The 27866-nt window shown below is 38.7% G+C and overlaps 1 protein-coding gene across 1 annotated transcript in view; it reads left to right on the top strand.

The window, feature by feature from the left end:
* aqr (aquarius intron-binding spliceosomal factor) overlaps nucleotides 1-27363 on the top strand; it is a gene marked incomplete at its 3' end in the record, with an annotated part of 90636 nt that extends 63273 nt beyond the window's left edge. The window contains exons 27-33 of the mRNA XM_056256158.1: nucleotides 7411-7548; nucleotides 9175-9246; nucleotides 11189-11376; nucleotides 13598-13769; nucleotides 19360-19530; nucleotides 24034-24119; nucleotides 27083-27363. Of these exons, the coding sequence (XP_056112133.1) occupies nucleotides 7411-7548; nucleotides 9175-9246; nucleotides 11189-11376; nucleotides 13598-13769; nucleotides 19360-19530; nucleotides 24034-24119; nucleotides 27083-27363 (1108 nt within the window). The remainder of the gene's footprint in view (nucleotides 1-7410; nucleotides 7549-9174; nucleotides 9247-11188; nucleotides 11377-13597; nucleotides 13770-19359; nucleotides 19531-24033; nucleotides 24120-27082) is intronic.
* Between the last annotated feature and the right edge of the window lie 503 nt (nucleotides 27364-27866).

Here is a 27866-nt window from a genome sequence, read left to right as displayed (position 1 = left end):
AAAATATCCCGTAATCTATCTAGAGCGAGCGTGCATGCGAGACAGATATTGTGCTCCAAACCGTGCGCGCGCATGGCAGAGAGGTCTGTTCCCTACAACCTAGAGTTTTTAAAAACATGGTTTTAAGTAAAGTGTGATTTGCCAGGGGGGACTGGGATTTCCTTCTGGTCTAAACATCCCTACTTCTGCTGAATTATTTTAATCCCCACACCCCTCCCTCCACAGCTAATCAATGCTATAGGCTACTTCACCAATCTCAAATATATAAAATAGAGATATGCAACAGGCATGTTTAAACGACAAACAATAAAATCAAAACCAGCGTTTCAGTTGTTCATTAGTTCCAGTGGCCTGAATGCATGCACGGCTTTTCAAAATTTCACAAAGCGTGTTGAGATTATTTTGAATGAAATATTGAAGTTTATAATTAAGTGTTTTTTTGGCACACCACGCCGAGTGGCCCTATGCATTTTTCTAAAGTCGGGTTTTATTCTGGCATGGTGAGTTAGTGTTCGACAAACGCGGCGGCGCGTTCATTTAGATTAATTTATTTATCTCATTATTACAGCTAAAATAACTTAATAGGCGACTCCGTAATTTTTTGGTCATACAGATAAGAGTAGAGTAGCTTACATCGTTCAAAACTGTAAACTTGTATTCATATTAGGCTAACGACAAAAACAGTATATCTGTCCTCTCTGTCTCCGGGAACTGCGCGTCACAAAAATGAACCGAAAGCCACTTCAGCTCAGTCACGATAAGAAATCGGCTATGTCTAAAGAATTTAAATGTCTAAATATTTAGGCTAATAAATGTTATCTGATTATGTAGGCTAATCCATATGAAAACGAGAGGTACAGAGGATCTACTCAAACATGCGCTTCCCAATGAGAAAATGACAAGACAAGGGTGAAAATCTCGCTCTAATTAAATGTAGGCTAAATCGCCCTGAATTAAAATGTAAAAACATAATAATGTATTTGTCGAAATGTTGCGATATTGTTTCATTTAAGTTCATATTTATTCTATAAATGTTATTTAATTTAGCAGCATTACCACGAAGCACCGTGTTTCGATATTTATTTGAATACAAAATAAAATAAAAACTTAATTCACAAATTGCATGCCTGGTTGTAAGGATCCAAAGATCCCTGTAGACTTTAATATTAAGTTAAACATTTTGTTCATGACAACAAATTAACACGTGATTTTTCAGATTATATTTAGTTTTGCTTTGAAAAAGCTGCCCCAAACCCGTTTTATTTCATTAATTATTGAAATAATGAAATATTTAGTAATAAACTTTTATGACAGAAATATCACTAGGCTACATGTAACTTAAATCATTTAATTCCTTCATTATCAACACTGTCTAGAATAGCGATTTAAGTGTGAATTGCGACTTCTCTTTGTGTTAAGTCAGCCTCAGACTCCGATAGCCTGTGGGGGGTTGGAGGGACAGTTGCTGGACAAAGGTGTTAATGTTCCTCTTTCATATGGAGAGTGTCGGATAGCCAGCCTGATGAGCAGGCAAAATTATTGTAAGGATAAATCTGTGTCCAAATGTAGGCCCCATATCTTATTAAATTATAAATATTGTAGTTTATTTATTGTAGCCTATTTAAAGTTTTTTTTTCACACAAAATTTCAATTGAAGTTATTGTAAGGTGAATTCAACAAGGCATGCTGTGTCTTTGAAGCAACAATTAAAGGCTAAATAATTATCATGCATTGATCATATCATGCATGCGCAGCGAGGGAGACTAAATAAATTTGTTAAAAAGAGTTCCAGCGCGAGAGAGGCAAAGAAAAACGCATGTTTTTAATTTAATTATGTTTCTTTGGACAATTTTCGTTTTGTACTGTTTTAATTGTTTAATTTAGCTGTAATTTCTTTGGCAATACAAATTTAAAATGTCGCAATAATAAGATTAGCCTAGTGTTTCTTATTTTGCATCGCAAAATAAATAAACTCTAAACCCGATGCAACCCTGTTTTAAATAAAAAAAACTGTCCCGACACTTTATTTAAACCTTGAAATGTTCGAACTTGGTTTCAAACTTAAGTAATTTTAGTGTTCTTTTACATTACACAATAATTTAGCAGACTAAAGACGAGCTTCTTCATTTTCATTTTCTGACGCAATCGGCTGACAATCTTCCTTCATCAGTTTTTGTCGTTTGTGCAGCGCTGCGGTTCTACAGGAATGTAGCAAATTTATGTTGTAATGATAATTAAACAAAACTCTTGACTTTAAATAAGTAAACAGTTATAAACAGTTACTATTTAAGCATCAAGGTGGTAAAATATAAACGCTGTAGGACAACATCGGTTAACAACATGTATGCTACATTGAGATTCGATCTCGGGTCGATTGAAGCTCCTCGAGGCTCGTGTTGTTGCGTTAACCACTGAGCTATCGTCTGTACGCTGTTTAAGTTGTAAAGCCTCATTGATGTAGCCTAAATGTTTTTATTGCAATGTTTTATGTTGAAATGTTTTCATTATTTATTCAATTACATTTCAGTAGCCTAATTTCAGTATTGTGATTATGAATTATTTTAACCACGTTTCACTTGTTGAATTCATCTGCTACCAGCTTTCAATCGCTCTGAATCAGCGCGGTGCGGCAGCAGATTACGCATTAGAGAGAATAAACCGGAATAAACGAACACTTTTCAGAGTCTATGATTGTAGCGCCTCTTAGCGGTAAAAGGCAGCAAATACACCACACATTTTACCGCTGCGGTGGAACGGCTGATGTGGGCATTGTCATGGCTTGCCGACATTTGCGTTTGAATAGCGCGCGTCCTCCGTGGGCGTGTCAGATTAACGCGTAATGAAGTGTAATGAGCTGGGGAAAAAAATACTGACAGCACTCTCTTTTCATACAGATTGCATAAACTGAGAATATTTGTTTTTTATATAAATTACTTCATTTAAAAGAAGAGAATTCAAGCTTCATAAAGAAAAATCTCTCGTGCCTGTATGACAAGTAATCGCGGAGTTACAGTTAATCTTAGGACGCGTTTCAGAATGGACTTCACTGACAGAGAGAACGCAGAACTCGCATCATGTTTGTTTTTCTTTATTTGGTGAAAAGCACAACACTTTGTTTTTATTGTGAGTATCCACAAAAAAAATAGAAACTTAACAGGATCGATTGATGTATAACATTTGCCTGTATGACAAAAATCGACTGAGTTATTTGAGTCTCTTTTGCACTGATAAGAAAAAAAGCGAGCAGATCACGCCGGCGTGATTGCAGACCCCAGAGAGTTAATAATCACAATACAATTATTTTTTTTATTTTATCTTTGTTGTTAAAAATAAGAACAAAGATGCAAATAACAAGCAGTAGAATAAATACAATATGAGAGAAAAAAAAGCTTTACTCCTTTCATTTTTCTTTTTTAACAGAAGCATTCAAGTAAAAAATAATACAGAAATGGAATAATTAAATGTAAAAGTAATAAGTAATCACACTACATAGATGGGGAAAAGTCTGTATTTTGGTTATGGGACAGTTTATCTGAAATAAATATATAATAGAACAATAAAAAAAACGGTAAATCGTTTTATTTATAAATCATAATTAATGTAGTTGCAAGCAGCAATCACAGGGCAAAGCACAACAGCAGAAGGTCTGTTACATGTACATTAAATACATGTCATCCCTCATGATAATTTGACCCAAAACAATGGAATTGAAAAAAATATAATGTAATTCCTCATTACTTTTGACCAATAGGTGTCGCTGTCACCAAATTGATATGGTATTGTTGTCAGAGAATGGGTTACATGCAAAGTTTAATGTAATTATGCCAAAGCGAGATCCTTTTTTTAGTGACTTGTCAGATTTGACAAGGGTATTCAATTATAAATAGCCAATGCCCAATACGGCTGACATTAAAGAGGACCTATTGAGTCTTGATGTTGTTTTTGGGCTCCACTAGAATAGGGTTTCATGCTTGAATGTTACAAAAAAAACAAACATTATTTTCCCCACATTTGTTGCGGCTCCTCTCGTCCCAGTCTGTCAGTAACGCTCTGTTTAGTTCCCGTTTCTATGAAGCCCCTCCTTCTGAAAAGCACACTGTGCTCTGATTGGTCGGCTGGATCGGTGTGTTGTGATTGGTCATGCGCTTCGAGTGTGTTTGGGAAATGTCCCGCCCCTTACGATAACCGCCAGTTTAACACACTACTAACTAACTCAACCAGGCCCCGCCCCTTTACTCTGCGTATGAATTATTATAATGAGGAATATTGTGACGTGTTCGTTCCCGGAAGAAACTCAAGACTACAATGGAGGCGTTTCAGGAGTTCAGAAACACTGACACTGATATAGAGAAGAACTCCCTTTGCAGAGCTTCTTCATTCTCAAACAGCAACATTACACTAAAGAAAGATGAACATGGACTCTTTAAATACATAGTTTGCCCATGTGTGCTTTGAACAGAGCGTGGTCTAAGCCTGATGTTTGTTCATCCATGAAGATAAATCCATCAATAATGATCTCCCTCCCCTCCTTTAAGGCCCGTTATTCTGGGATGCCCTCTTCTTTGATGTTGATTTCTCATCCTTTCATCCTTTGTGTTGATCTGCTGACAACAAAGACACGTTCCTGTAAAAAAGTTGTGCGTCATCATAGCCACAATGCTGCTGTGTGTGTGTGTGTGTGTGTGTGTGTGTGTGTGTTTGAATCTGTCTGAGCATCACTGTCCCTCAACCGTCACTGCTGAAGACTCAGGGTTAAAAAAAACTGCCTCATCAATATTGAATGCTTTGATGGGTTTAATATTAATGCAGAAGCGCATCAAATATTCATTTCCCAATGGACACATTCCTGAAAATATCCAGCTGGGTTAACCTCTCTTCACTGCACAGATCTGAGCCACTATCGAACAGAAACAGATACTCAATATCTAAGTGTGCCGCCCATCTCGAGAAGAAACCAAAGATGCCGTTTCTAACAAATGACAGGAAGTAGAAAGAAACACAATCACTTCTAATGGATGTTCTAACACCAGTCTCATCTTGTGAAATTCAGTCATTCAAAATATTGTGGTGACTTACATTTTAACCCGATAACGCCTGCTGTGTTGTATTGGATGTGCACATTTCTAATACATCTAAATTATAAATGTAATCAAAATTAGCTGATTTTTACAGATTTTCTTTTAGTATATGTAAAAGTAACTTGTACGTTGTTTGTAATAGTTCAAGATGAACACTTACTGAACTAAAGCAACTTAGATTTACTTTTTTTATTTTTTGAAATGTTGTTCAAATGTGAGTATCAAATATGATCATCAGGCTTTTAAGGAACGTTTATTTGTTCAGCTTTCAATCATCATTGTATTGCATTGCATTAAATGTTTTAAACTAGAAGCTTTGATAATAAAACTAAGAATTTAAATATGATTTTACTCTTAAGACATATTATTGGCAGGTATAGTGACGACGACTGATATTTATATAGTTTTATGTAAGTATCTGGTGTACTGTTATAAAGATCTCATTGATTTACATTACAGACATCAGAATTTCATCTTACTTTTTGTCCATATAAATATCAGCATCTGCACCAAATTGCATATTTTTGCTCATTCGAGCCTCAAAATATAGTTGTGTTTTCCTCAAGTATGAGCTTCATATTCTCACTATATCAGACTACATGAGCCATAAAACCCTGATGTATCAAATATGATACTCAGCAAAAAACACATTTATATTTTGTCAAAAGGTTCAGTTATTGCAGGCTGTTTTTACTCCAGAATGCACCTGGTATATTGGGGGATTTTTGTGTGAGCAAAAGAGCAACATGTTTTAAAGGGTAACTAAACCCTAAACCAACTTTTTTTAGTTAATGATCTGTAAGACTGGGGCTTTATTAGTGCTGATCATTGATTCGAGTAACTTTTTTGACATTTGGGTATAAAGTGTTTTAATTCTACAATATATGGTGTAAAAACGTCTGAGTGCTGCCCTCTTCAGGTTGAACGGTGGCTACTGCAGTTCAATTTTCCTATACGCTGATTTCATGCAGCCGCCATTTTGAAATGGCTCCGGTGGGAAGATAACCGGAAGTGTCGCTTTTAATCATAGGAGAGTCGCGAGTGCGATGGCGTATTGTTGTGTTTAATGTAGAAATTAGTTATTCTAAAAATGTACATACATTTCCTTCATACTTTAGACTATATACAGTGAAATTCATTTATAAATAAAATGATTTTTTTATATATATAATTCAGAACGTAAAGGAACGAACTATATACATATCCTATATTGGATATTAACATCCAATAGTGTAAATCGCGGCAGCAGCTTCAGGTTGGTAGTCCAAGGCATTGTTGTTTATCTGTACTTCCGAGTTCTTCCCACCGGAGCCTCGCTTTAGATTTCAAAATGGCGGCTGCGTGAAATCAGCGTATTGGATGTTTGCGGTGCTTCGTGACGTAAGCTGTGAGAGCTCACCACCCCCTTGGTACGAGCTACCACGCCCTTGGCAGTATAAAAACCATCTTGTTCTATCAAAACCACTGAGTCAAGAGTTGGCATTACGAGTATTGAAAACGATCAGGATAGAGTATATTAGCATCTATTTAGCATAGTATTTATATAGTTATTTAGATCATTTTGTGTAGCCTGCTTAGTTAGTTTAGCTTCAGTTAGGATAGCTTCAACCTAGCGTAGATTTATCTGTGTTTAGTACAGTGGTCAGGATGGTAACGGAGTAGAGGTGGACATGGGCTTCTCCACATCTCCACACAGCTCACGCAGTGCCAAACACTGCTCCTCCTGCATGGACTCCACCACCGCGGCGGCGTCTTCATGTGAGTGATCATGTATATTTTAATCACAATTTATGGTTAGGCTAAAGTTAATCCTCTGGGGTCGACAAACGCGCCGGCGCATTTTGCTGGATTTTTTCACATAGCGGCAACATATCAATATCAATATATGCCTACAGAGAGCGCGCGCTATTGACATCAACTCGACAAAACTCATCAGATGCCGATCGCTATGGGGGAGTTAAGACCGCAGTTTGAGCCAGCGGCTCGAGTTGATATGGCCCTGTGTCCACAGACAGTGCACCCTCCTCCACTTCAGGTGAAGGTGGGGGAGAAAAGTCCTCGACTTCAAATGACCGCTCTGTTGCAAAGCTACTTGCGTCACTCTCCATTTTCGAGTCTGACAGCAGCTGTCACTGCGGGTCTCAGGTGCACGCCCCCCCGCTCAGCCCGTCCCCTCTATCTCCGCTGGGGTCTGCCCATTTTTTCAGCATTTTTTCAAATATTGCCAGTGGGTGGAGTCAGGCTCTGACCAGGGGTTTAGCTACCCTTTAAGCGTGTCCGTGTGTGGTTTTAGCACTGAGGTGTTCATACGGCTGCTTCTTCTCTCCTGCAGGAGTTCAGGGCTTTTGAGCTGTTGCGCAGCGGGCTGGACCGATCCAAATACCTGCTGGTGAAAGAGGCCAAGATCATCGCCATGACCTGCACACATGCCGCTCTCAAACGCCACGACCTGGTGGAGCTCGGCTTCAAGGTATCACACACACTGACACACACATCGTCCTCGTCAACCTTTTCTTTTTATAGCTTAGTTAAACCAGGTTTAAAAAGTTTCAAGGCGTTTTTGATTGGGTGACATGTTGGAATCATAAACAGTGCTGCATTTGACAAAGACAAGATCAATAAAATAAACCGAATCAGCACACAACCACAAATGTACACCAAGAGTTTGGATTTGTAATTCCAAACATTTGACTTAGTGTATGTGTCTCTAAAACTGTGAACTGGTGTTTTAAACCGGTTCCTTACAGGGTTTCTACGCAATTTGAAAAAGTATGGAATTTGATTTGAGAAATTTCCAGGTCTGGAAAAGTATGGAAAAAAGAAAGCAGAGTATGGAAAAATATTTGCATTTCCAGACTATTGCACCTATTTAGTTTTCTACAATTAAGAATTTAATGAAAATAAATGTATCATACAAGAAGTGTTTTCATGGCAGCTGTGACTATTTAGTGATTGTCAAACACACTGAATGAGGTCATGGTGCAGTTTTTCATTATGCAAATTTGCAGGTTATAAGTGTTTTTTGGTTTCTTCTCACGATATTCTTAGTACCGTATTACAGAGCCTCTAAAAGGACATTAAGAAACCCTTAACACTGCACACTGAGCACCCTATTGCACCATCAGCCCATTTCACGGTGTGGTTTCTTGGCCGCCACAGAGTAAGTGTTAAAGCAGACCTAAAGCCTTGAAATATGACGTACTGCCCTAACCAAACCCAAATATTGAACACTTTTTCACAGTACCAGTCTTTTTTTTTTTATAGACCCTTGAACTTGGCAGATAGGACACAGCCGTATTGTGCCATCAGCTCATTTCGTGGCACGGTTTCTCCGCCGCCACACAGGGTGTGTAAAATAGGACATTAAGCCTTGATATTAGAGGTACTACCCTAAGGAAAGCCAAATTTTGAGCAAATAGATCTCTATTAATTCATGTGCATCCATGCTCTCGTTTTCTACATAGCAAAATGGCAGTGACACATAAAGGAAATAAGTTATAGTATATATAAATCTAGAAATTGTAATGCACGCAAACAATTCCAGTGCGCAAGTGAATAGTTTCTTGCGAAAAAGTTTCTTGTGTGCATACAGAAGTCTGTTATAAAAAAAAAATATATATATATATATATAATAATTTTAGGGGCTTTATATGTTTGAGAAAATCAATGAAAAAAAAAATGAAATATCAATAAATATTGTAAATACTGTACCAAATATAAAGTTGAAAATAATGCTGTATGAACCATTTATGTTAAATATTGTCTGAAAATCTACAGAGAAGTTTGGAAACTTGAGTCTGGAATGCCTTTGGCTTGACTTGCTCATACCACTGATCAGCTCTACCAAACTTGGATGTCTTTTCCAGTAATAAACAAACACTGTTAAGTTGTTTTGATTGATACTGTGAAGCAGCTTTGATACAATCTGTATTGTGAAAAGCGCTATATAAATATGTTTGACTTGACTTGACTTGACTTGGAATGTTGAAATGTGTGGGAACCCTGGAATTAACTGATTTACTATAGTAAATGTGCAAGTCTCAACTTAACATTAATGTCTCCTGCCTTAATACTGACTCGCTTGATCTTTCTCTAGTACGATAATATCCTGATGGAGGAGGCAGCTCAAATCCTGGAGATCGAGACCTTCATCCCTCTACTGCTGCAGGTACCACACTCTCTTGCTACAAATGTTGTTTGTTATATAATGTTCAGATTAGAGGAGCCTTCATTTCAACCACATGAATCGCATCACATGAAATTCTAAATGATTAATGCAAAAGTTATGCAACTGAAAATGTACCTTTGAAGATTCTGTATCTCTAAGCTCCTCCTTTCCGAGAGCCTGCTGTGCTCTGATTGGTCAGATGGCCCAGTCTGTTGTGATTGGTCTACTCTGCTCTGATTGGTCAGATGGCCCAGTCTGTTGTGATTGGTCTACTCTGCTCTGATTGGTCAGATGGCCCAGTCTGTTGTGATTGGTCTACTCTGCTCTGATTGGTCAGATGGCCCAGTCTGTTGTGATTGGTCTACTCTGCTCTGATTGGTCAGATGGCCCAGTCTGTTGTGATTGGTCTACTCTGCTCTGATTGGTCAGATGGCCCAGTCTGTTGTGATTGGTCTACTCTGCTCTGATTGGTCAGATGGCCCAGTCTGTTGTGATTGGTCTACTCTGCTCTGATTGGTCAGATGGCCCAGTCTGTTGTGATTGGTCTACTCTGCTCTGATTGGTCAGATGGCCCAGTCTGTTGTGATTGGTCTACTCTGCTCTGATTGGTCAGATGGCCCAGTCTGTTGTGATTGGTCTACTCTGCTCTGATTGGTCAGACGGCCCAGTCTGTTGTGATTTGGTCTACTCTGCTCTGATTGGTCAGATAACCCAGTTTGTTGTGATTGGTCTACTCTGCTCTGATTGGTCAGATGGCCCAGTCTGTTGTGATTGGTCTACTCTGCTCTGATTGGTCAGACGGCCCAGTCTGTTGTGATTGGTCTACTCTGCTCTGATTGGTCAGATAACCCAGTTTGTTGTGATTGGTCTACTCTGCTCTGATTGGTCAGATGGCCAAGTCTGTTGTGATTGGTCTACTCTGCTCTGATTGGTCAGATGGTCCAGTCTGTTGTGATTGGTCTACTCTGCTCTGATTGGTCAGACGGCCCAGTCTGTTGTGATTGGTCTACTCTGCTCTGATTGGTCAGATGGCCCAGTCTGTTGTGATTGGTCTACTCTGCTCTGATTGGTCAGATGGCCCAGTCTGTTGTGATTGGTCTACTCTGCTCTGATTGGTCAGACGGCCCAGTCTGTTGTGATTTGGTCTACTCTGCTCTGATTGGTCAGATAACCCAGTTTGTTGTGATTGGTCTACTCTGCTCTGATTGGTCAGATGGCCCAGTCTGTTGTGATTGGTCTACTCTGCTCTGATTGGTCAGACGGCCCAGTCTGTTGTGATTGGTCTACTCTGCTCTGATTGGTCAGATAACCCAGTTTGTTGTGATTGGTCTACTCTGCTCTGATTGGTCAGATGGCCCAGTCTATTGTGATTGGTCTACTCTGCTCTGATTGGTCAGATGGTCCAGTCTGTTGTGATTGGTCTACTCTGCTCTGATTGGTCAGACGGCCCAGTCTGTTGTGATTGGTCTACTCTGCTCTGATTGGTCAGACGGCCCAGTCTGTTGTGATTGGTCTACTCTGCTCTGATTGGTCAGACGGCCCAGTCTGTTGTGATTGGTCTACTCTGCTCTGATTGGTCAGAAGGCCTACAGGCAGCCAATGAAGACTACAGGCTGGCATCGTGCATATGTTACATTGTTACGAAGATATATAACAGGAAGTGAGACTGGATTTACTGACGACTCGTTTCAGGCAGTCCAGAATCGCTTCTTTCTTTTAGGAGACCATTTTTTTATTATTTGTAGTGCACTTTGATCTTTAAAACTTTGTAGACCTTTTACATTCACAAACAGCTCTATTACACACTACATGAAAGGTCATATTCGAAAAAGCATTATGGGGGACTTTTTAATGCAAAAATAAAATATAGTAAACATCTAGTTAGAAATAATCATGTTTTCCACACTAAATTTCGCAAATTCTCGGCCCTTGTGTCACACAGAACCCAGAGGACGGCTACAGTCGACTCAAGCGCTGGATTATGATTGGTGATCATCATCAGTTGCCTCCTGTCATCAAGAACATGGCCTTTCAGAAATATTCCAACATGGAGCAGTCGCTGTTCACCCGCTTCGTGCGTCTGGGTGTGCCCACCGTGGACCTGGACGCCCAGGGCAGAGCACGCGCCAGGTCAGTCTGATGGCTCACATGAGCTCGCTTGCAGAGCTCTTATTGTGTTAACTAATACTAGTCAAAATAATTTTCTCTAATTGAAATAAAGCTGAAATAAAATATAAATATCACATGAAAAGTTTAAACTTAAAATTAGTGCTGTCAAAAGATTAAAATATTTAATCGCGATTAATCGCATCAAATGTCATAGTTAACTCACGATTAATCGCACATTTTTATCTATTCTAAATGTCTCTTGATTTCTTTTTGTCCCATTATTTTTTCTCATTTTAATGCTCTTATCAACATGGAAAAGTGGATTGGCTTGCTTTGTGCAAATGTTTTTTATTGAAAACAACATTGGCATATATTGTGTTCAATTTCGCACTAACATTCTCACTTGGAGCAAATAATCTCTCACACAATGTAACACTGTCCATCAATAAAAGCGTGAAAGAAATACTGACGAGGTCCTGATATTGACGAGGGGGCGGATAATTCGCATCAGCTGTGTGTGTGTGTGTGTGCTTGGCCATCATCAAGTGGTGTTTCAGACTGGACGTGCTGCGATGATGATAGCTCAGTTCACAACGACAAAACACACAGATCACTTTGGTCCTGCAATGGAACCATTTGGCAACTTTTTAAAAGTAAACTTTCCATTCAGAATCTTATTGGCATCCATTCGGCGTCTCGCGCTCGTCATCCACTCAAAACGTAACGTTAACCAACTATTTGGCCGGCTCGCAAGCCCAAACAAGTGTGTGCGGCGTGCCTGTTTTGTTTCCGGTCTAGCTAGATCCGCTTGTGCTTTGGTCGACGAAGCAACAAAATGTCCTCGCGCAGCGCAAGCCATTGAAATGAATGGGTTTCATAGCGCAGCGCCGCGCATGCCGCGTCCTGTTGCAAAAGCATGTGAAAAAAATTACAAAGTTTGCTAGGCCAAAAAGGCCGTTAATCGCGCGATAAAAAATTTACACCGTTAAAATGGGTTTGCGTTAACGCCGTTAATAACGCGTTTAACTGACAGCCCTAAATGAAATGTTGCCTTGCCATGTAACTGAAGCAGAATAAGCTGAAGTACTAAAATGAGTAAGGGCCCTTTCACACCTACCTTGTTTGGTCCGGACTTTCGGACTTTTCAGTTTGGTCCGAATCAAAATTACAGGTGTGAGGACCACGGTCCGGACCAAACAGATGAAATTTGGTCCGGAAGTCCCGGTGGTTCCCGCATAGCCGAAAAAACAGAAGGTGGCAGGAGAAATGAGCCGTGGCACATGGGGAGAGGAGGAGACGAGGTTTTTAATTGAAGTATGGTCTGATGACATAATAAGAAGTCAACTTGCAGTCTTCTCCTCCTTTCCTGCCGGCGACGATAAAATGTTCGCACGACGAGGACGTTCATTTGGCGAATATGAACTAGCCTTGTGTATAGTTGGTGCTGCAGGTAATTATGCCATAAAAATAACAATATAGTTGCAACGATATGCGTCTGTTCATTCATGTTGTCAGACGCACGTCCATTTACAAACCAATCAATGTCAAGATGCAGCCCACATAGATGATGACGACAGGACGAATGTGTTACGTAAAGGTCTTTAGTGCGCTCGCATAACTGCAGTGTGAAACCAAACCCAAACTTTCTGAAAGTATCAAATGTATCAAAACGTGAACTTTGGTGAGACCTTGGTGCGGAGTTTCAGGTGTGAAAACGCCCTAAAACGAACACTTTGTTACTTTATTATTCAACATATTGATACATATAAATAATATACAGATATCATTTATTGAATAAACACAAATAAAACTAACTAATAATAGTATATAAATAATACTAAAATAACTTAAATGTTTCTAAAACCACATTCTAATGAGCAGCAACAGAAAATACACACATATTTGGTAAAATAGCTAATTTGATACATTATTATATTAAACTATTTCTTATTATTACTAGTAGGGTTTTGATGAAATTTTCTGTTTACAATAACTTCTCTCTAAACTCGACCGCCATCTTGATGGTTTTTTTTTACACTGCACTGCAGATGATACTATTTTTTATTTATTTTTTGTCGTTGCCCATTTAAACTTGGAATCCAAAGCACATTATCTTAGAAGGCAACATGATGCTGTCTTCCTTTCCGGTGTGCAATTACGATGCCTAACATGCGGTTTAGTTAGACGCTCACTACTGTGTCCTCAGATCTGAAGTGTCCTGTTTTGCCTCTCTCTCTGGCAGTCTGTGTAACCTGTATAACTGGCGCTATAAGCAGCTGGGGAACCTCCCTCATGTTCAGCTCCAGCCCGAGTTCCAGTCACCGAACCCCGGGTTCACATACGACTTCCAGCTTGTGAACGTGGAGGACTTCAACGGCGTGGGCGAATCAGAACCCAACCCATACTTTTATCAGGTGAGCGAGTTATGACACACACGTGAATCACAAGAGTCTTTCTTTCTCCCCTGAAAGATCATAAACCAGTCATTTCCAGCACGTCAGGAAGTGAACATTATCTTAAAAAAATTTTTTATAATAATTTCACACTTTTTTCATCATTTGTAAATGACACAGAAAGAAAGTTATGCTCAGTTAAATATTTAATTTTATTTAATATATTTTATTAGAGATTTTAACACTTTAATGTATAATGCAGAATAAAAGTATTTAAATTCAGAAATTATGATTTGTAATGCACCATTTGTGATCTCATAAATAATTGTAACCACTGTTATAATGCATTATAATACTTTAGAAAGTATGATGCATTAAATGCATGATAAACAGAGGTAACAATCTATATTTTCAAATATTCAAAACTTTTAATGCAGTTTAACTTTAGTTACAATTATTTATGAAAAGATGTGCATTATTATGTACATTATTAGACATACATAAAGGGTTTAAGTGAAGTGCTGCCAGTATTTCTTTGACGTTTAATTAACGCTTCTCCAGTGTTTTGACTGTCAGTGTCGATTTCCTGAACAAAGTTGATAAGCAATGTTGACAATATTGATTTCTGGATTTTAATCTATCTGGATTTTGATGAACCGAGATCTTTTAGTCTATGCTGTTTTCAGTTGACGCGTGAATAAAACTGAAGATTATTATTATCGCTCCTGTCATCCAATAATCACCAGGTGCTTTGTTACATATGATATGAAACAAAGTCTCAGCTTTCAAATTGTAAAAAAAAAAAAGTATACTGTATTACACATTTTTTGCGTATCTAAATTATTAAATGAAGAATAAATCTGTCATGAAGGCACATTATTGTTACAACCAACATTTGAATGTTAATATTTCAACAATGGATAGAAGTAGAAATGTAATTATCTTGTGTGCAGTTTAAATATTTGTTTTCGGTTCAGTGCTAATTATTAAATAAATCAGTTTAATTGATTATTAAATCAACTTTTTTTTCAGTTAAATGAAAACTTAAGTTTTGTTTTAAAAAAAAATTGTTTCTGTGCATCACTAGTTTTTCTCTAAAAATGTAACAATCTCTGAAAAATAAAATTCATATTCACACCATAAATAGCTAAATGGTTTGTTTTCACTTTTTGTTTAGATCATTAAATTATTTAATAATGTAACATTTTTATGGTAGATTTTCTCAATGTACAATTGACAGTTTAGGTTTGGAACAAGAGAAAAATTAATAAATATGTAGATTAAAGGCAAAAATAGCTAAAGTTTATTTGAAGGCGTGGAATTATATGACCGTCATGTACAAAACTCAACTGGGACATAAAAAGGCATTTATGTAAAGAAACACCCACTTAAGTTAATGTGCAAGTTTAAAAAAGGGGTAGGCATGACTTTCACGACATGGATTTTTTAGTGAATCCCGGCAGATCTATGTTGAAGCTCATTGTTCCTAAGTGGCGAGCGTACGGCATGCGGTGTGTGTGTGTGTGTGTCACATGAGTCCGGCTATGTGCCCCTGCTACTGTTTACTAGGATCCTGGAGAGAATTGTCCTCATTACAGTATCCATGCCAACACACACACACACACACACACACGCGCGGATCTAATGGGCCGTATGAATTAGCCTCTCACAGAGCACTAAGAAAGCCATTGTTTGCACAGGCAGTGCTTGCAGACGCTGAAGGAGCGTCTCTTATTAGTGAGTTTGTTCCCTTATTAGTGTCCTACTGGAGCTGTTGCCTTCTCAGCAGTGGCCTTTTAAACTTCAGAGATCTTCCACATACTAGACACTCGCTTGTCTTTGGACTGTCTGATATGCATGTACTCGTAAATATGATTGTAATATATAAAAAAAGTAATCCGGACAAATTTGAGCCATACTGAATGTTGTTAGTAAAATTAGGTCAAGAGAATAGTTACATTTCACTTTATTTTTATGGTTATTGGTAATACTTCATAAGTAGTTTTTTGATCATTTAAATAATACAAATTATGACATTAAACACTGACATTATATAATGATCAACAGATTATTAGTTAACCTAGAAAGAAATATGTTTACATATGTTCCTGTTTGGGTTTTTTATTTAGTATTTTCATGCGTTTCTAGAAAATACTCTGGTCAAACTTAGGCACTTCAACTTCAGAAAGTATAACTAATTATATAAAAGAAATTGAATAGGATGTAAATAAAGAGCTGAAACTAGTCCTCACATGATCTATTGAGCTTTACGTGATGTTTCTAATGTAATCCAGTCATTTAAATCTTTTCAAACAAAAAAGGGATGTTATTGCATTTGCAAATAAGATTGTAAACACATTCAGACTTCGTATCTGAACATTTACTAGTGTGCACATGCTGAGCAAGCATTCAAATACTAATCGGATGTCCAGTTGTCCATCAGCCACTGGGCTCAATGGGAAGCCGTAGATGAATACAGTGGGACCACTCATGGGTTACTACGTGTCTCTACACCGCAGAGGAATAAGCTCAGGCTGTGTTTCCTCATGCTCCAGGCATCTTTAACTGCTTTATGGTGCAACATTGACCCGCCGTCCTTTAAAAGAGCATGTGATTCCTGAAGCAGTTCACTCCGATAATCAATAATGTTAACCATGATCAGTCAGTCTTGTCTGTTTAACGTTTTTGCTCTCTTTACTTGCTTTGATTTCTCTTTTTTGTGTGTGTGAAATAATGCCCAGGGAACACAAAGAATTTTACGGCTAAAAGTAGCTCCTAACTGGCGAATTTAGGAGCAACTCCTAAAAATAATGGGCGTGTCACTCCTAACTTTAGGACTCCTAATTGTTTTCACTAAGAGTAATTCACGAAGCAATTTAGCCCTAAAAGTAGCACCTAAGTCTGGGACAGCTTAAAAGAAGTCGAGAGGACTCCTAACTCACTAAGACCTTTTCACAAAGGATTGTAGCGCACACCACCGCCTCTCGCAGTCGTCCGGGGTCCGCGAGACAAGGGGGAATGCTGCATTGATCTGCAAACAAATCCTCTCCCATGTGTTTTGCTTGATATCCCAGTGCCGAATTTAAGCACCAACTGAGCCAGCAGCAGTAATGGTGTGTTCAATCACACCGAACGCGAATTTAATTATTTGCGCGAGTAGATTACATACAAAGTCCAGTGGTGGAGGAAGTACTGAATCTCAGTACTTAAGTAAAAGTACAAATAACCAGAGACATATTTACTTTAGTAAAAGTAGAAGTACCACAATGACAACCCTACTTAAGTAAAAAGTAAAAAGTACCTGATTTTAAATGTACTTTAAGTATTAAAAGTAAAAGTACTTGCATAACAATTTATTCTCTTAATGTCTATATTCTAATGATTAATAAAACAGTTAATTCTAACTCATTCAACCTAATACTCATATAATGATGTTCAATATGATGGAAAAGCAGTTATATTTTAAGTTTTTGTCGCCATTTCTGAACAAGCTTGCAATTAGGCAATATACATCACATCAAGCTTACTATATACGGTATATATATATAAACACACATATTATGTTAAAACGCCATATATGACGGCGTTTGGCTGTAAACGCGACTAATTTATGGCGTAATTCTGAACCTCTTGGCTTGCCATACTAATCCTAACCAAACGTATAATACACACGCACCCCACATCACTACTAAACCTACCAATGCGTTTCCTATGCATGTAAAAACAAATTTTCGCGTATAAATTGCACGATAAACACACTGCGTGCTATAGAGACGCATTTAGTGTGACCGGGTTGATATATCTATGGCAACCAAACTTCACTGGTGAGACCGAAACGTGCGATGAACGGACGGTCAGGATGACGTTTTGGCAGGGGAAAAACTGATCAGAAAATTTAACGAAAATGTAACAGAACGTTGTAGAAATGTAGTGGAGTAGAAAGTACAATAATTGCTGCAAAATGTAACGAAGTAAAAGTAAAAAGTATGCACTATTGATTCTACTTAAGTAAAGTACAGATACGTGAAAAATTTACTTAAGTAAAGTAATGAAGTATTTGTACTTCGTTACATTCCACCACTGACAAAGTCAATGCAAAGACGCGAATAGATGCATCATTCGGGCGAATTGGGAATTGGGCGCGTTTGCAGCGAATGTCTTCCGCGCAAGTTGAAAAATTTGAACTCGAGCGAATGTTCAAGCGTCTAACTAGACGCGTATTTGACGCTCTATTCGCGTTCGGTGTGAACACACCATAACTGATCCTGCGTCCAGTTGGGCTTTCTTTTCCGTTTTGGCGAGTTCATAATCCACCGTCATTCAACTTTTACATTAGGCTACTTCAATAGGAGCAACATTTCCTTAGTCCTTTTAGGCTAATAGGATGTCAATTAATGTGTTAATGCAAGTGTCCCTTTCATTATTAGGCAATGAACAACTCTAAACCTAAACCCTCATGTCAACATTATAAACACATCAAATAAAACATTGTAAATGTTAAATCTTAATCATGTAAAGCCTGACATATGAAATACATATTGTTTTAACAAGTCTGGCAATTCTCCTCTAACCTCTGGCATCAACAAAACACACAGAACTGCCACTTACTGGATGTTTTCTGGGTCTGTTTCGGGCCATTCGCTGTAAACCCTAGAGATGGTGGTGCGTGAAAACCCCAGTAGATCAGCAGTTTCTGAAACGCCCGTCTGGCACCAACAACCAAGTCACTTTTCTTCCTCATTCTGATGCTCAGTTTGCCATGTGATTGGCTGATTCGATATTTGTGTCGAAGTGCATTTGAACAGGTGTACCTAATAAAGTTGCTGGTGAATGTAATCTGATATAGTGAGAATGTAGAGCTCAAACTCCAGGGGGAAAAAGCACAGTTTTTATTCAGAGCCCCGAACTGAGCAGAAATCTGCAATTTGGTGCAGATGCTGATATTAATATGGCCAAAAAGTAAGAGGAAATTCTGATGCTTGTAATATTATATAAATCAATGAGATCTGTATAACAGTATAGTATGTACTTGCATAAAATTATGTTAATATCAGTCGTCACTCTATATCTGCCAATAATGTCTTCGAATAAGATGATATTTAAATGCTTAGTTTTATGATCAAAGCTCTGCAGTTTTAAAACATAAAATGCAATGATGATCGAGAGATGAACAAATAAACCTTCCTCAAAAGCCTGATGATTGTATTTGAGACTCACATTTGAACAAGGATGTATGGATAATAAAGTAAATCTAAGTTGCTTCAATCCAGTAAATGTTCATGTTGAACTATTACTAACAATATCAAAGTTATTCTTGCGTTTCCTTGATAAATCAGGTCAGATTTGACACAGAAAGACTCGTGAAGCTCGAGCTGAAGGAGGACGTTTGTACAATTACACTGAAAGACTTTTACTTGATAAAAGAGTCTAAACTATCAATCAGAGACAGAAGGACTGAGGACTTTTCAGCTTTTCAGCAAAGTTTTGATTTACGTTTCAAGTATGATCCAGTGGGCTTTATAAGGTTGAGATGGTCAGCAGTGACATTATTAACTGTATAGTGAGAGATGTTGAATCCATGTAACCTGTGTGTGTGTGGTTGTGTTTGTAGAATCTGGCCGAAGCCGAGTATTCGGTGGCGCTGTTCATGTACATGCGTTTGCTGGGATATCCTGCTGAACGCATCAGTATACTGACCACCTACAACGGCCAGAAGCATCTGATACGAGACGTCATCAACCAGAGATGTGCCAACAACTCATTCTTCGGACAGCCCAATAAAGTAAGACCAACTGAAATGAGGATTTCCTGACGTGACATTCATGTTTTACCTTCAGAAGTGTGTATTTCACCTTCAAGAGCATCATACGGGTGGAAGCTTCTGTGTGGCCGAGTGAACTGCAGTGGGAATTGCTGCATTTGATTAATGTGTGTGAACAGCTTGTCCTGTATCACGCTGTCCTGTGCTCTAAATTACTTTTTTTTTTTCTGCCCTGTATTCACTATTTTCCCTCTTTTGCAGCAGTGGACAGGTTTGCTTTAGCTTGTTGTTCATTGTGATTGGCAGACAGACTCGCTAAAGCGTGTCCTGCTGGCTGGTGTTTGCTCGAAGTGTTGCTAACAGTCTGTCAGAATTGTACAACAGTGCAAATTGATCCTGCAGTGGTTTCTATCAGCCGTTTCATTAAAGACACGAGTGAGCACAAACCAAATAAATAAACCGATGCCGTTTGCACAGACATTTCGTTTATGAGCTTTCAAGACTGCAAAACAAGAATCTCATTGCCTTTGGGAGACATAATGGAAAATTCAATTTAAAGGAAAGTCATCATTTACTCACCCGTATGACCTTCTTATGTGGAACACGAAGAGAGAAATGTCCCAAAAAAAAACACTAGCACGGTGTTATATATGTTGTTCAGTTGTGTGTAGGGATGGGACGATTACTGGTTTCACTATAAACCACGATAAAATGTACTGACGGTTAGTATTATCATTTAAAATTTAATTATCATTAAAACCGTGTTTGATTTTCGCGATTTCAATAACTCACTATAAATCATGTCCACCGTCTGGCGCAGCGCGCAAAGTTGTTTTTTTTTTTATTCGAGAAGGAATGGCGGAAGGCAGTGACCGTGCTCCGGAGATTTTCCAGCCTTTTAAGAGGTCCAAATCTGAGGTGTGGTCATATTTTGGTTTTTACAAAAGTCTTGAGGGAAACTTAGCCCCTTTCACACCTACCTTGTTTGGTCCGGACTTTTCAGTTTGGTCCGAATCAAAATTACAAGTGTGAAACCTCCCCGGACCACGGTCCGGACCAAACAGGTGAAATTTGGTCCGACGAAAAGAGGTAGCCTCGGTCCGGATCAAACTGAACAAAGGTTTGGATTTATATACTTCGTGGACCTCTCAAAGCGCAAATCACATGTTGTTCTTGCCGATTTGCATTTAGTTTTTTCATATTTGCGCCCCAAATAGCAGTAGCAGTGACACATGAGAGTTAGTCTCATCTTATTAGTCTAGATTTGTTGATACTCGTCGGTGGCTGTCTCTCCTAAAGAAAGCAGCGGGATCAGTCTGATAGCATGTGTGGGAAGGACTGTGTTTGCATGCAGGGGTTAACTGGACGCTCTGGGTGTGGATGAGATCAGCCCAGTCCCTCATTAACATTTCTCCAGTACAGAAATGGGCCACTCTCACTTGAGTATGCACATCATGCATTGAGCGGGCAAAGAGCACGTGTCCACATTTCCAGAGACTCGCTGATAAATTTCACATTGGACACCATCTGCTGAGAGGCTGCGCTCTAGCAACTGAGACCGAGGAGAGCAGAATTATAATGAGACACCAGCCTAATTTAACACTCAGCCACAGGAAATGAAACACAACACTTGTCACTGCGATCAGATGTCATGACCAGACCCAGACTCGGTTTTCATCTCAACTCTGCATAATTTTGAGTTTATTTCTTTATATATCCTCCTGACACCCAGAAAAAAAAAGTTTGTTGAATGTAGTTTTTTTCCATGTCATCACACTGTTTAGAGCACAATAAACAAATGGTAAAAAAAACACATATATAAAATAATATTTTATTCATACGTAATAAAACTACTATGTCCTCTGTAGTGGACGCCAGGACTAAGTTGTTTAAAAAATAAAATGACATGAAATTATATGTATAGGCAAAAACGATGGGTAAATTTTGGGTTTTCAGGATTTTATCAACCAAAATTTGTATAAAGATTATTCTCAACTATGTTATGAAAGAAATAATGGAATGAATTGATGCACCATTTTACTTTTTGCAATATGTGAGTAAAATGGCCATAAATGAATATTCCCATTCAATGCAATGTATCTATACACTGTATCTAATTGGCACATTAATGTGTTCTTGGAGCAACATTTAATGAAAAAAGAAGTGTAATAATTGGAGTAATAATTGGCAACATTTTAATAATAATATAGGAATATTGATGTATAATTTATTGCCATATTCCCTTGTTGTGTCTCCCAGAATGCCTGATAAACATGATTTTAGTCCTGATGTCCTCTACAGAGGACACACGTTTGAAATCAATGCCCTGCTCTGTAACAGAAAGTTGTTGTTTTTTATTTGAAACCCGTTAACATTTTCCTGAGATGTTGTTTTATGAAATACAATTTGAAAAAGTAGTCCAATTTAAATTATAATTACAATATATTATCATATTTCCATAAGAATGCTACATTTGATCACTAAATTAATGTCAGACATTTTTAAAGACCAAGGAGAAGTTGTTTTCATGGTGAAACCTCCAAACATTTGGTATCTCTGAAAAGTCCTGAATGTGCTCTTTACAGGACACCCAGGTTGTGTCATGTGACATGTATGATGTCAGAGAAATTCACTAAAATATAATGTCCACTACAGTACAGTGGACAAAAGTCTATTCTTGGGTCCCAGGAGGATAAATACATTTGTCTTGACTTGATTTTTCCAACTTGAAATATGCAGTGTAACAAATTATAGAATGTAATAGAATTGTCTGAAGTATAAAATCATTGGTTACCCGTAAGCCAATCGCATAACGTTTGGTTATGACGTGTGTTATGCACCCAGCTCAGCCGCATCGAACTTCCACTGTAAACACATGAATGATCGAGCGAAATACCGGAGTGAACATGGCTGTGAACGACTTTTGCAGATTATGTGAAATAAATCTACGCATCCACGGTAAATCAGGGCCTCTAAACTGATATTTGACAGTAGAGAGAAACAAGAAAATATTTGCAGCCAACTGTCAAAGTTAGGATTAGTTCTGTCAAACACAGCTCTCTGTTCATCTCGAGTCTGTCGGAAATGCTGCAACTTAATTGCAAGATTACAGCATGTCATGGCAAAATTTAAGAACTGGAAAAGAAAGGAGACACTGACCTGTCAAAACGGTGCCAGTTCGAGCTCGACAGATAAAAGAGACCGAGATAATAAAAAAAAGAACCTATCGGGAGTAGGGCCACAACATCACCTCCATTAAAAATGTTTTAACAAACACTCTTCTTGTTCGGGCTTCAGTTTGCAAATGCCGGGAATATTCTCCACAACAGAGCGAACTGCATCCCGTATCTCCATATCCGCGGTCGTTTTCGATTTCCCCAATCTTAAACTCTTAGCGTCTACGTCACGGCTCTCAGCCCGCCCTCTGTTCGTTGATTGGCCGGCTGTTTTCTGGCTGGAGGAAAACCGAGAGAATGGTCGCTATCTCAGACTGAGTACAGAAGCGAACTGAAATTGAGTGGAAGTACGAAGTCTGACGTAGTCAGGCTACCATATTGCTCTTTATGTCTAAATATATAAAACTATGTATGCGAGAGAGACCCAGTGTTTCAATTTATCTCAGAAAAAGACTGATAATTGTACCGTCAATTTAGTTCGCTAGAATCAGTCCTGGTTAGTCTCTCTGTCTATCCCGAGGTTTACCGCAGTCCGCCGGATCCAGGCCGTACCCGGATCTGATGAAGGACCTGCGCCTGCACACGGCGACAACGCAGTCCTGAAGTGTCAACTAGTCTCTCCCGTGTGAAGGCCTTCCTCACTTCAGCCCTGTACAAATAAACGTTGTCAAAATGATTCCAGTTCACGTGGAATCGACTATAAATCCTGTATTATGCTGCCGGACAAGTAATTTGGCGATGTCAATTTGTAAAGAAAGACAACTCGCCTGCGCACATACATATTGAAACGCGCATAACAATGAAAGTGAATCAATCAAAAACGAACTTTAGCTGGACATTAAGTTTATCCTAGAGATGCTGTAAAGCCAAAACTATCTCTGTTACTGTAATCTCCTATTATCACTGTAAAGCTGCTTTGAAATGATCTATATTGTTAAAAGCGCTGTATAAATGAAGGTGACTTGGCTTGAACAGCACAAACACCGGTGGTTTATTTAGACCTGCTATAGTCACGTAACCGACACACAGCAGTGTTATGTCAGTGTTTGTTCCTCAAGTCTGTGCAAACACACGGCTGGTGTGCGACAGGCTCTGGCTCCAGGACGCGAACCGCTCTAGTGGAAACGGGCTATCAGATGTGTGTGTGAGTTTCGATCTGATTTGCACTTTCACCGGATGAGGTGACAGTCCATGACTTCAGGAATCTGGTCTCACAGTGTGCAATCCTTCATTAGGTGCCGGTCTTGATGTCTCCCAACCAGGACATCGTCTTCAATTCACATAAACCCTCATTAAACTGGAGACAGACACTGAGATGACCTGATTTTAACACTGTGATGTGTTGTAGGTGACAACGGTGGACCGGTTTCAGGGTCAACAGAACGATTACATCATCCTCTCACTGGTCCGCACTAAAGCCGTAGGGCATTTGAGGTGAGCACTTCCTCCAACTGTTTAATGCATGTTTAAAAGTCTAGTTTAAAGTAACAATGAATCGCTTTAAAATGACAAAAATGACTTAATGTTTTAAAGAAATGTCTTTCTTCTGCTGAGCACAAAGGAAGATATTTTGAAGAATGCCAGCAACCAAACATTTAACTGGACCCATTGACTTCCATAGTATTTTTTCTTTTTCCTACTATGGAAGTCAATGGGTCCAGTTAACTGTTTGGTTGCTGGCATTCTTCAAAAATATCTTCCTTTGTGTTCAACAGAAGAAAGAAACTCATACAGGTTTGAAACAACTAGGGTGAGTATATGATGACCTATATGGGAAGTGAACGATCCCTTTAAAGGGCATATTGCAGGTTAGAGGACCCAACGAGTCAATCTATAGAAAAATAATGTAGGAACTAGATCTTCTTTCAAATATACTTATAAATACGCTACAGAAGCTTCTGGAGTCGTTTTTGTGAGAAAATTTTACTTCCGGATCTGAAAATGGGCGTGGCGGGCGTGATGTAACGGCGGGAGAGCGGTCGATTCAAACAACAGGAGAACAATGGATCGCAATGACATTTCGGACGCTGAAGTACTCGTATGACGGACCACAGCCATACAATTATGAGCCTGCTATGCTGCCGAGAGAGCTGGACAGGCCAGGGTTAATGTTAGACAGAACGGTCAGAGACACATTGGGTCTCATTCATGAAACATTCGTAAATATACGAGTAAATATGCGAGTGATTTGCGCGTAAAGAGACCTTCCCGAAAACTCTTCTCCTGATTCACAAATACTTCGTAAACGTCAGATGTGATAGTGAAATGTGTGTGTGTGTTAATGAATTCCAATCAGTCGTAAATGGGACGCGCGTGCACGTTTATTCTCAATTACCATAAATCCCGCCCATTAAATCCGACTGACAACTATATATGGGCATCATATTATGACATGAATGCGAATGAAAAAAAAATTTCTCAGATGCAGAAATTGAAGTTTTATTATCAGAAGTTCATTCAAAACGCCACATTTTATTTTCAAGCGTGGCGTATCGGGTCCTAAAAAAAAAAGGAAGCTTGGCAACATATTACAGATGCAGTTACTGGAGTTTCATCTGTTAATCGAACATTCCCAGAAGTGAGAAGAAAATGGTTCGACATTAAGCTTGAGAGCAAAAAACGAATTAGTTCACTTCGGAAAAATAGTATTCAAACTGGAGAAGGACCATCATCGCAGATGCTATTACTGGCTCTCATAATAAGAAAAACCGTATGTAATTACTATATATAATATTTTTTCAAAATGCTGTGCAAATATGTACCCGATTAAGGTGAATTAAAATGCAGCCTTATTAATGAGCAAAACGTTCGGGTGTTAAGCGCACTATTTACGCGTGGCTGGGAGCAGGTGTAGATCTCTTGTGTACCAACTAACATTTGGAAAATACGAACATTTTAATGAATCTGAAAATTTACGCCAGAACCACTTTACACACGATTTACACAAAAATTCGTTCTGCTCGTGTTTCATGAATGAGACCCATTGAGTTGTGCTGTGAGGAGAACCAGTGGATACAGGACAGGTGAGAGACGTGCTTACACGTTCGCTAACGATATACACTGTGCTCACAATGTTGTACAGATTATTACCATCGTATATCAGGCCAGCAGACATTAGTATGTTTAGGGGAGATTTATACTATTAAATGTATAAAAACTATACTTGAGTATATTTCTATTGTACTAAAAACATACTCAAGTGCATTTTTAATACATATTTTTCACCTGGGTTATAACAAACAGAAAATTAAAGATTTGAATATTTAAACAACCTAGTAATTTTGTTTTTCAATTACAAGTTGCCTCTATTTAGGGCACGACTACCTATATCACACTATTTGATGCCATGATTGGTACAGTATACGACGATTAATATTCTTGCTTCGGCATCCCATGTTGAACTCCATCATATCGCCGGGATGATAATCCTCCGATCTGAAGTGACCGCGTTTCTCGAAGTCTCCCTTTTCTTGTTATGGAAACCTGTGGACCTATGGAAACCTGTGGTTTTTGCAACCTCCACAAACACAATAATTTACAATGACGATGATAAAATAAAATGGAAAAACTACCGAAAGCACACTGACTCACGGCCGCTCTCACTGAACACCAGGCTACTCTGCACTGAGGCGAGGCCGAGGCTCCCTGGCGTCACGTAAAATGACGCGATGTTGAAAAAAAAGCCGTTTTTACGAGCAGTCCAAGAAACGCTCACTTTATCTACTAAATTATTGCCCTTATGTCGTTTTAAATCCTGCATTAACTTTTCAGGTTATATATAAATTTAGATTTTTTTTTATAATTAATTAAAGCTTTATTGCAGACACAGGTCCATATAACACATACATACATACAAATTTCCATATTAGTCTATATAGGATATAGACCAGTGTCGTCTTAACCTAGAGGTGTATCTATAACAGCTTTTCAGCGGACTGACTAGGGCTTCAATTATATGGTTCACTGACCTGTCCAGGCGACACATAAAACTAAACATCAGTTGTCTTAAAAGTGCCTCACAAGATGGCACTCTAGTAGGCACAAACAAATGACTGGCACTATGCCACCTAGGGACACGAAGCAGCAGCCTCATCGCATCGTATGCAACCTTGAGTCTCTGCATACTCTCTTTCTTATAGTTAGACCACAATTGAGCAGTGTTTAGCGGTGTGATGTAGGCTCTAAACAGAGAGCACTTCACAAAGTCAGAACACAAAGAAAGAGTAGATTTTACAGCGCTGACGATAAAGCTCTTTGTTATACCCGCAATATGCTCTTTAAATGTAGTTGTAATGTTAGAAAATATGCACAAAAACAGCATTAGTATAGAGTGCCCCTAAAGACTGATGGGCGTATCTCGGAGGCAGGAGTTAACGGATGTTCCTCTCTCTCTGCAGAGACGTGCGGCGTCTGGTCGTGGCCATGTCTCGTGCCAGACTCGGCCTCTACATCTTCGCTCGAGTGTCTCTGTTCCAGAACTGCTATGAGCTGACGCCAGCCTTCAGCCAGCTGACCTCTCGACCCCTGCAGCTGCACATCCGGCCCCGGGAATACTACAGCTCTGTGAGGACACACACACACACACACGCCACTGCACCACATACACTGCTCTTCTCAACGCTCGGCTCTTGGATCGAGTTTTATGGGAATGGTTTCAATAATATATCAGTTGAAGACAGTAAATGAGTGCTTTACCTCTTTGTTAAAGCGTTGTAAGCCATGAGCCAAACACCCAGCTGGGAGTTACAGACATGTATTTGATGCAAAATACTATTATTTGGAACATTTTGGATAAAATGACAAAGGTACAGAACTGAGTACTTAATTGCTTCAGTGTGGGAATGAAGCATTGCAAGTGATATAATCAAATTAAAATCAATGGGGAAAAATAAAACTCTTCATTTGAAGATGTTGGTTATATCTATAGAAGCGAATGCATGTTTGCTAGGGGTGTAACGGTTCACAAAACATACGGTTCAATACGTTTTCGATACAGCAAAAAGAAAGAAATGCCAGAGAAATTTCCTTGATTTAATTTTTTTAATTATATTTTTATTAAAACTAACATCATAAAGTATGATATTTTTTTACTTTGAGCAATGATGGAGCTATACTTAACTTTTCTTAGGAGCATATAAAACAAAACAGCTCCTTGGACAAAATGAAATGTAATATTGTAGT

The sequence above is a fragment of the Rhinichthys klamathensis genome, unplaced genomic scaffold, assembly GCF_029890125.1.
Source record: "Rhinichthys klamathensis goyatoka isolate OS25496 unplaced genomic scaffold, OSU_Roscu_1.1 h1tg000123l_1, whole genome shotgun sequence".
NCBI classification, from domain to species: Eukaryota; Metazoa; Chordata; class Actinopteri; order Cypriniformes; family Leuciscidae; genus Rhinichthys; species Rhinichthys klamathensis.
This window is presented reverse-complemented; position numbering and strand designations above follow the sequence as displayed.